General features: G+C 38.3%; 1 protein-coding gene across 1 annotated transcript; it reads left to right on the top strand.

Moving 5' to 3' along the window:
• On the top strand, window positions 1-9,228 carry tcp11l2 (t-complex 11, testis-specific-like 2). The gene is made up of 10 exons (XM_074625956.1): window positions 1-112; window positions 3,239-3,419; window positions 3,774-3,906; window positions 5,116-5,236; window positions 5,471-5,694; window positions 5,779-5,915; window positions 6,062-6,246; window positions 6,663-6,844; window positions 7,593-7,765; window positions 7,893-9,228. The coding sequence occupies exons 2-10, from the start codon at window positions 3,251-3,253 to the stop codon at window positions 8,150-8,152; spliced, it is 1,584 nt and encodes a 527-aa protein (XP_074482057.1). The 5' UTR covers window positions 1-112; window positions 3,239-3,250; the 3' UTR covers window positions 8,153-9,228.
• The last annotated feature ends 1,425 nt before the right edge of the window (window positions 9,229-10,653 follow it).

Here is a 10,653-nt window from a genome sequence, read left to right as displayed (position 1 = left end):
AGAAATGGTTTCGCCTAGTAACAGAAGACCTTTAAAGAGGACGACGACGAATCCTCACTTCGGAGTTGAGCTATTTAAGGTGTCAGTCTCCATTTCCGGACACTTTGATGAGGTAAAAGTCGCTTTTATTTAGCACATTTTACTCTCTTTGAAGCTGTGAATCGTTCGGCTGGTTTTGTTGAAACTTTTACGCTTATTTTGGCTTTTAGTTTGGCTTTGTTGTTGCGAGTTTCAACTAACTCGACAGTGTTAATGTCAAAGTGTTGCTTGCTGTGTCAAATTAACCAATTTCTTGATGTATACTCGGCTGCCAGAGCGTTTGGTCATGTTCTTGTTATTGTCTGCTGCTCAGATCACGTGTATCCTCTTCTTACGCCTGTGTGGATGTTTTTTTTTCTCCATGTGCATCAGTAATGTAACCAAAGATTGTCCATGTAGGGCTGAGAGACAGGCAGCTGCAGCCAATAAGGAGAGCCTCAATGTAGTTAAGCCCAGCCTCCTTGATCCATTGCTTTGTTTACATGCAGTAGAAAGGCTGTTTCTGCAGGAGCCACTGTAACAATGTAGTCTAGCCAATATAGACCTTGTATTGCAAAGTCCAATATTGATTTTTTTTTATAACATGTTTATTGGGTTTTCTTATTTTCACAAACACAACAATAAGAATAATTAAAAAAAATATATATAAATAGGAGGTCATAGGAAATAGTCCATAGTGCAGGGAAGTCACAGGCTATATGAGTTCATGTTCAAGAGACTCCTTTTCTGCAGGAGTCACTGTAACAACATGTCTATATAGGTCTATATAAGCTATAAAAGCAAAATCCTTCTTAAGTAAAAGTGCAAAAATATTAGCATATGAATATACTTAAAGTACCAAATTTAAAAGTACACATTATGCAGAATAATGTATATTATTGGATTATACTTATTGATGCATTGATGTGTTCATCACTTTAATGTTGCAGCTGGTTATGGTGGAGCTCATTTTAATGACTTTATACTGCTGGGTAGTTTAATCTATAATAATACATCATTTATTATTTGATTTGTACCCTCTTCTTACGCGTGAATGGATGTTTTTTTTTCTCCCATGTGCACAGTAATGTAACCAAAGATTGTCCATGTAGGGGTGAGAGACAGGCAGCTGCAGCCAATAACAAGAGCCCTCAGTGTAGTTAAGCCCAGCCTCCCTGATCCATTTCTTTGTTTACATGCAGTAGAAAGACTGTTTCTGCAGGAGCCACTGTAACAATGTAGTCTAGCCTATATAGACCTCGTAGTGCAAGTCCAATATGGATATTGGCAGATATATTGTTATCAGCAATGAATTTGCTTTGGTGTATTGCTGCATAACATAAACATAATGAGAGAAAATGGTATGAAAAATAAAAGTAAGTATTGCAAAATAATGAAACATAAAATAAAGAATAGAACAAAATTACTATTACTAAAATTAAAACTATTAACTATTAATAGTAAAACTACCGCACAGTAAAAGTGCTGTTTTCACATTTATATTTCAATTGACGAGTGAAAGAGAGGTATTTTCAGAACAATGTACATACATTTACTCATCAACATCTGTTCAAGGTGGAGCTTTCATATGATGCTGGATAGTTAAATGAATAATAATGCATCATATTTTAATTATTATATATTTTTTTTGAGTGAAATTAACATGCAATGTAGGCTAACCAGTGACATTTCTCTGTCAGTTAAATGTATTAGTGCAATGTTTTCCTCTAAAGTAGAAGTACATAGTAAGTAGTATACAGTTGAGTTGCATATATTATTTTTTAAAGTGCTTTGGGGGGCTTTTGTAAGTTATTTCAGGGTACAATGACTGTTTTTCATTTTTCATATCTAAACATCATAATACATCACTGTTTGGGGCCCTTTTAGTTGGCGGCCCCAGGCAGTTGCCTACCTTGCAATGGTAAGATCTGCACATGCCACATGCCAAACATTTGGCTCGTTCTAAACAGTTTTGAACGGGCACTTCTCATAATGAAGCAGCGGATGACAGAGTAGAACTAATCCGTAATCAGTTTTGTGGACTGTACAGACTGTACGGACTGCTCCCATCGCTCTAGATAATCTCTGAAAATTGGCCTGCTGCGTCGCTGTGACCTAGCTGTCAAGTCTAGCAGATGATGTAATGAATGAGCTGAGGACACAGCAGGGGGACATGGAAGTCACACACACCCACCCTCAACCCCCTTGAGCTATCTTTAAACCAAAAGAGCAGCGAGGGAGTGTGCACTCATTTTTGGCAGCAGATAACTGAGACCAGGGACAGGAACACCCAAGGGTCACCCTGCCAGCACTGTATCACACAGTGCTGGCAGATAATAATAGAAAGGCAGAGGCCTACTTAATTTAAGGTGTTACAGTAAAGATATATTTTTGTGTTTTTATTTAGTGTGATGTGTTTGTAGTGATAAGAACACAACTTTCAAGGTTGGTTTTCTGAATTCACTCAGTTTGGTTTTAGCTTGTATTTTTCTTCCAAACAGGACCTTTCTTTCTTATGTTAATGTGTTTGTATTTGTGCGGAAGACAGACAACACACGGACAGGTGTAACAGGATCACTTTGGCAGTTGAGAAGCCCTCTTGTTGTCCAATGTTGCCCTGGAGACGCAATCTATCTCAGATGGGCCTGGGCACAGTGTCCCCCATTGTCCTCGAGGAATACAAGCTTTTGTTTAGTGTCCTTACTTTGGTATTGTTGTCAAACACACCCTGAATAAGGAAGTGTTTTTTCCAAAGAGTTACTTCATGCACCATCAGTTGAGTTTACCAAGATGTTGATACTCGAATTGTGCAACAAGGCAGCTATCTCTGTTTCCATGGAGACTGGCCCGCCAGCTGTTTTATTGAGCGTTAACTAGTTTTCTTCTGGCTTTGGCAACATAGACGATACTTAGTAGGATTAATTCATTGTTGGTTTTGGTCTTTTCATGGGGTATAGATACAATATAGAATATCACCAGATGTCAAATATCAGAGATATTTTACTCTTCGTGTTAGGAACTACTAAGAAGAACAGCTTCCCAAACAAAGGAGGAATGACAAACCTCAATTCTAAACCTGTTTCTGTGAAAGCAGTAAAATACCCATCAAGTTGTGACTTGCTGAACAGGTTCAGTTAGAAGAGGCGTTAAGAATCCAGTGGCCATCTGCTGAAGTTATAAGTCAACAAGCCAAGGGTTGTAACCCACTTCTCATGTGCAGCTATAACCCAAGATGCCTCTGAATGATGAGCGAGCTGCCTCCACATCCGGCGGTGAGGACCAGGGCAGTGATGTGGAGTCGTCGTCGGAGCGCTGTGACAGCATGACGTCGACCAGCGACCTGGACTGTTCCCGTGAAAGCTTCACCAGTGACTGCTCCAGCAAGCCTAGCACGCCCTCCTGTGAGTTTTTCCACCTCACCCTTTTTCTGCTCTCTGTATGAGCTCACCAGACAACGTCTGACTTACTGTTTTCATTTTAGTGTCCATGACTGTTTTCCTTTCTCAGGAAAGGCCCACTAGTTTGTGTGGTTTCTGCAATGACTCAGGCTACATTTTGTTTTTATTCAAGGGTATTAAAACGCCTCTGGGCTTCACTACAAGTCAAAGACAGGGGAAACCAATTTAAATAAACTTCCATTAAGGGAAGCAATGTACTCATGCAACTTCAATGGTCAATTTTGTGCTCCCACTTTATTGTTTTAAGCTCTTTCATTCATCTATTTACAAAGCTTGTTCAATATTTGCTTCCCACAGCAAGCCCACCCAAAACCTTGACCCTGGATGAGGTCATGAAGTCTGCCAGAGACCTGTCCAATCTCAGCATTGCCCATGAGATCGTTGTGAACCGCAACTTCCATCTTGAACCAAACAGCCTACCTCAGGACAGGTATATTATGAAAACGTTCTCTCACACCCTGATCATGTTTTGTGGGTTTTATCAGTGGGGCAGGGTATGTAAATTACAATGCCAGTACCAATACCAGTGCCCTTAAAGTGATACTGATAGCAGTGGAGTACTTCAATCGATACCCATCATGTGACTGGAAGCTGTATGTTTGTCCCATTGGCTGGCTCACAGAGATGTATGTTCTCTCCGCTCCTCAGCTCAAAGCCGGTCCTCTCAAATCACTCGGTGCTCGCTTCAAAACAGAAACAAGATGTGTTGTATTTCAATTAGGGCTGTAGGCTACCGAATGTCTTTATTTTCTTACATCCAAAGCTTCTATTGAGATTTTCAGATGAAGCTTTGAATGTCTGTTGTCATATTTTGACCCTAAAAAAAAATAATCCTCGAACAAAATTCTTAATTTGAATAAAGTGATTCGTCGGATTAAATGAGCCAGTCTTTTTTATTAAATCAAATTTCTTTAATGAAGATAACTAGTCAGTTTTCGTTTGATTGCTGCTAGACCACCCCATGTGCGCCTTTTATGTGTGGCAAGTGGGAGAGAAAACGAATGAAAATGTTGTTTTTGAAATGCTAAACGCCAACAAATATGGATTGAAGCAGAATATTTCGTTAGATAAAAACATGATTACAGCTTTCTTTTTTCAATAAATTTTGAGTTTTGGACTTACTGGGACAATTAGAGAGACAAGGGCAGGGCAACGGCGGTGCTTGCTGTGTGTTTGTTTGTGTTGTTTAATAATTAATATACCAAGATTATAAATTATGCTTTTCCAACGACATAGAGATGAACAGAGACCGACCATGCAGTCACTTTATATGTCAACTAATACACAGATGAATGATTTGTTTTTGTCCTGCAGTGACAGCGGAGCCCACTAAACACACTGCGGCCATTGTGCCTAACAGGCAAAAAAAAACATGGCCTTTTACAGAATTAGACAATTAAAATATAAACAAACCATTTACAAGAATTGAACTCAACTGACCCGTAGCTCTGGAATTTTTTGGATCACATGAGTCCTTCGATGCTTCATGCTTTTTTTTTTTATTCTTAAAATGACGTCAGTTATTTAGTACTTTGTGCATCATCCCTACCAAAGCCCATCTCAAAGTTGCACATTTTTCTTTACAGATTATCTTCTCAGCTAAACTAAATCCTTCATTTCTTTTTTTTTTTTTTTTTAGTTTATGGAAGATAGTTAGAGATAATGTCCACAATGCCTTCTGGGACACCCTGGAGTCCGAGCTGAACGAAGACCCGCCTGAGTATGGGCACGCCATCAGATTATTGGAGGAGATCAGAGAGGTCAGCACACACAATGTGATGTTTACAGCTTCACTAGATTGATTTTCCTGACATTTATTATTAGCACCGTGATCCATACAACAGTCCTCTCACATTTTAAAGATCCTTTTGTATCTGCTTTTCTTCACCTCTTTTGTGAGTGGTATATGTAGAAAAAACAGTAACAAATTAAGCAACATCACTGATTTAAATAAGTTCTAAATAATGCTTACTATCATTTTCCTCTTTGGACAGATTTTACTGTCATTCTTTAATCCGGGTGCCAATCGGATGCGGACCCAGATTATGGATGTGCTGGACATGGACCTGATTCGTCAGCAGGCTGACAACGATGCTGTAGACATCCAGGGGCTTGCCTCTTACATTATCACCACCATGGGCAAGATGTGTGCACCAGTTAGGGATGAGGATGTCAAGAAGCTCAGCGAAGGCCCAGATAACATAGTGACACTGTTCAGGTACGTACACATGGGGTTTAAAGTATTTAAGAACGTTTTATTACGTCCACTTCTTATATACAGTCTATGTTTCTCACACACCAGGGAGATCTTCCGTGTGCTGGACTTGATGAAGGCGGACATGGTCAACTTTAAAATCGATAACCTGAGGCCTCTGCTGCAGAGGCACAGTGTCGAATATGAGAGGGAAAAGTTTCAGAGCATCCTGAACAAACTACCCAGTGAGTAGGACACTATTTCCTCTAGAGCTTGTAGTACTGTATGTTTTATCACTCCTGTTGCCAGGTAGTTACAAAATGTGTTTATTGTCGAAAAGAGTATAAAGAACAAACTCCTCAATCGGTGTTACTTTGATAAACTTCTTCAGATGCTTTGGAGAACACCACCTCGTGGATCAAGTCAGCAGTGGATGACCTGTGGACCATGACCCCCAAAGAACAGACCAGCGGTCCGGGGAAAGGAGAGCGACTGGTGCCTGGGCCCTTTAAGGTCCTCAACGTTGCCTTCCTCTACATGCTCACATGGGACTACGATAAAAACCCACTGCCTGAGGTGAGTTGTGTTTTGAATTTGTGTCTGTAGACTGCGTGAGCGATTCTATTAGCTTTTGTATATCTGGTGGCATTATTTATGAAATATACATATTGACATGTTCTTTTTATTTTACGGTTAGTTGCGTGTGGTAATTATTTCTTGTTGGAAGCTGTGAGTCTTGTTGTTAACATGAGTTTCTGAGGTAATCGAATGCTGGTAGGTGGATTTTCAATTTTGGACTGAGCCAGGCTAGCTGTTTCCCCCTGTTTCCAGTCATTATGCTAAGCTAAGCTAATCTTCTCTAAGCTCCATACTTATGCACAGACATGACAGTAGCATCTTGTCTAATTCTCAGCAAGAAGAAAAATAAGCGTATTTCCCAAAAATGGCAAACTATTCTTAAATCTCTTTTTTTGTTTTTGTTACTTCTTTAGACCTTGATAAATGATGAAATGCGTCTGCGAGAGATTCAGTGGCAGCTCCAGCAGTGTCAGGCGGTGAACGAGGTGCTGCTCATTATCCACAGCACCGTTGGAGATCCTATCCAGGGTCTGCCCTCCCTGTCTGAGCGCCTGAAGAGGATGATTAGTGTGCTGCTGGATGGGATTCACCGCCCGTCAGTTAACTTTTAATCTTAAATCCACAATCTGTATTCTATGATGGCGTATTAGGGCCACTTTAGGTAAAAAAAAATAATAATTTCGGAGCCTGGAGAGGAGGGTAATATTCAGAGAAAAAAGCCAGAAATTTATGAGGAAAAACAACTTCTATATTCTCTGAGATTAAAGAAAAATGCCCCATTATTGTTCATTGCCACGGTTTTGTACTCCACTACTTTCTGAGTTTTTTCTCGGAAATTTATGACTTTATAGTCTTAGAGAATTTTTTATTCTATGTTTTCATTTTTGTCTCATTAATTTGTGATATTTTTTTCTCGGATATTTACCGCTCCAATCTCAGAGGATATTACATTTTTTTCTCATAAATTTATGACTTTATAATCTTGCAAATTTCTGAGTTTTTTTCTTGTAAATTTATGACTTTATAATCTTAGAGAAATTTTTTTTTCTCCGAAATTTGAGGGTTTTTTTCTCCTAAATTTACCACTTTAATCTCAGAGAATATCAAGTTGTTTTTCCTCATAAATTTACGACTTTATAATCTTGGAATTCTGAGTTTTTTCTCGGAATATATACCCCCCTCCCCCCGGCTCTGTAATTAAAATTGTTTTTACCTACAATAGCCCTAATACGCAGTCACATTATTCAAACATACAACTGCTTGTCACAGTTTTTTTTACTAACTACTTGACATGAAATAGGAGCTCTAACCAGAACTTTCCTCCTTTCTCCTTGTATCTGTAGGCACTTTAACCTAGAAGAGGCACTAGAGGGCGTCAATGCTCAAGTCTGCTGTGAGCTCAACAAGTCTTTAACAGAGCGGAGCTATCCTGCCCTGACCCCGGCGCTGCAGGCCACCCTCACAGGCCAGATCTGCAGCATCAGCCAGAAGGACAATCCCATCCGCGCTCTCGTTGGTAAGACAGAGTGAGCAGGAGTGACTGTGTGCTTATTTGAGCCTTGTGCTGGACAATTGTTTTCCTTTTTACTCAAACGTGGAGGTTTGTTTGGCATTCTCTGACCTGTCATTTCTCTTCTGTGCAGAGGATCGTGTGCAGCAGTACTTCGTGACACTCGTCTTTGACCCTAAACCCCAGGTCAAACTCGAACAGGTACCAGCTGGCTTGACTGCTATCAAGCCTGAACTAGCAACGATGGGAGCAAAGTTCCTCTCCCTGGTCAACTACAACAAGAGTGTCTATGGACCTTTCTACGCAGATATCTTCAGGAAGCTGACGCACAGCAGCAGCAGCCCACCAGCAGCTCCTCAGGACACCGCTCAGGACTCGGTCACCTCCAATTAAAACCAAAGTTTGGCTCGTGCGCAGTCTGAGGAGTCTTTTTGCTACTAGACATAAATAAAGCTAAGGAGGTACAATAGCTAGGCAGTGCAACTGCTTTGCACAAGCTAATGTACTCCAATAGTGGGAGTTACCTTCATCGCTTTGTAAATGTAGTGATAACTACATTTAGCAGTGAAGGCACTGCCGTGTAGGCGCCACGCAGTAGACATTTAATGTGACCTGCATCCTTTTGTGAGAAATGCCCTAAAAACCATAAAGCCAGTGTTACAGCGATCCATCTCTGAACCTTATCGTGATCCCTACATTGTAAATGTGTCTGTAGTCAGACTCCTGTTATTGTGGAGAGGGAAAAGGGCAAAACGTTAGTTTGTCTAAAGCATAAAGTAAGCTTTATGAAGCAAAGAGGAAGACGCTTATATATTTAGAAAAGTAGCACATCAGATTCCTTATATATAACAAGTTATTTATCTGTTAAGGAAACTAAATAGTTAACTATGACCACCTTTGAACATATTAATGCAAATCATGAGAAAGCCCTTTTTCAATGGAGTAAGTCCTTTGGATTGTTCTCCCTTTTAACGTGTTTATCAGCCAGAGAACTGAACTTTATGTATTATTTTTTTAATCCACTAGTGTTAATAAACAGCAAAAAATAGATGTAGAAATAAAAAATACTGTTTTGGTTTTTGACTTTGCAAAAAAAAAAAGATATAACCAAGTTCTGCATGAATAGCTTTGTTTTTACTTGAGTAACTAGTTGTCACTTGTTGTTTGTTGTATAATTTTGCTTATTCGCTGCCAGTGGAATACTTGTTTTATTGATTTAGTTGCTATGTTTGTTACATTTTGAGGTACTGTAGTTACAGTATTGCTGTGTTGGCTGTTAGAACCTGTGGGGAAATGAAAGGTGCTGAACTCAAAAGTGATTTTGTGTCCAAAAGTTTCAAGTGGATCCACTGATAAACAAAGAAAAGTGGTGTTATGTACTTTTTACAAAGGTTTATGTGAAAGTGTGGGAAGTTGTTGTTCTTTTCTTCTGTACCACAGTTAATATAATAAAACTTTAAAAAGAAAAATGACCACGTCTTCATTTATTTGAGGAAGTGCTCTGACAAAATGATGTGTGTGTACTGCCAAAACATGATATAGAACAAATCTTATATTTTACATATACATTACTGATTGTTGGCTTGTCAATGCTTGTGTAGATATAGATAACATAATCTAACATTATAGATATCTTTTTCTAGTTCTAGCTAAGGTTATTGAATTATTCAAATGTATTTATCTAATTTGCTCTATACATTTAATGTATAGAACAAAATAGACATAAAAATTGAGGTATTTGAAGGAACATTAAACCATAATACATAATATTAAGGCAGAGGGATTATTTTTATTTACAGGGAATAAATCAACATCCATAATTTTAGAAAATGTGATTTTCGCCATGAACATAACTGATTACATGCTAAAATTAAAGTTAGGAGGGAAGTTTTGAACAACAATCTGGAAAAAACGTAAGATTTACCTCCTTACTTATGAAATATGAACCAAATTAATTTCAAGTAACTAATATTATCTTTATTATCTATAATGATGTATGATAGACAAACCTTTCTTATTATTTACATGTTTCAGAGACTGCATTAAAATAATAAACATCAATAAAAAAAAAATTGTAAACAGGGTTAATCTATTTATGTCTACTTATAATGGCATTTCTACTGTTACGGATATGTGCAATAACATATGCTGATCACTCTGTGCAATACTTATGTGATGCTGTGCAATAATTATATAAATATCTGACGGACACTTTGTGCAATAATCTGGAAAACTGTAATCTGGCAAAACTGTCATCTCATCAATATACTTATTGTATTTTTATATTTTATATTGTATTATCTTTTATTTGTTTTATATTTATAATGATGTATGATAGACAAACCTTTCTTATTATTTACATGTTTCAGAGACTGCATTAAAATAATAAACATCAATAAAAAAACAACTTGTAAACAGGGTTAATCTATTTATGGCTACTTATAATAGCATTATCAGTGCATTGCACTGTACTGTGGAATAAACAACATGCTGTCATGTCTTGCTGTCACTAGGCAGTAATGTTACCTTCATATGTAGTCCGAAAATCTTGCAATTCAGTAGTTTCAATCAAAAGAAAATTGGATTCCAAGAGAAATTTAGTACATGGAAAGCATTTAAGCTGTGTCACGAATTTGTAAGAAAAGAGCTGAGCACAGTAACATTTGGTTAAACTAATTACAGATTAATAAATGGCTTAAGTAATGTGAGGGGGAAAAAACATGTAAATGAGTGAACACACTTATTTCCGAGCAGACGAGTAGTCATGAACGCAGCATCAGTTTGCCCAGTTACACAGATGCGTGAAATGCATGATGTCACCAGTCATGTGGTACAAATCCGGCCACGCCATTGGCTGCTTCACAGGGTTGTTATTGTTGTGAACCAGGAAGCTC

This window comes from Sebastes fasciatus, chromosome 23 (genome assembly GCF_043250625.1).
Source record: "Sebastes fasciatus isolate fSebFas1 chromosome 23, fSebFas1.pri, whole genome shotgun sequence".
Lineage (NCBI taxonomy): Eukaryota > Metazoa > Chordata > Actinopteri > Perciformes > Sebastidae > Sebastes > Sebastes fasciatus.
The sequence above is the reverse complement of the archived record's forward strand: the minus strand, read 5'-3'. Positions and strand labels throughout refer to the sequence as shown.

What these genes read in the sequence shown, in the direction of transcription:
- tcp11l2 (XM_074625956.1), top strand. Translation starts at nt 3,251, where the DNA reads ATGCCTCTGAATGATGAGCGAGCTGCCTCCACATCCGGCGGTGAGGAC. An exon ending in AACATAGTGACACTGTTCAG is followed by an intron (nt 5,695 to 5,778) that starts GTACGTACACAT and finishes CTCACACACCAG; the next exon opens with GGAGATCTTCCGTGTGCTGG. An exon ending in CATCCTGAACAAACTACCCA is followed by an intron (nt 5,916 to 6,061) that starts GTGAGTAGGACA and finishes AAACTTCTTCAG; the next exon opens with ATGCTTTGGAGAACACCACC.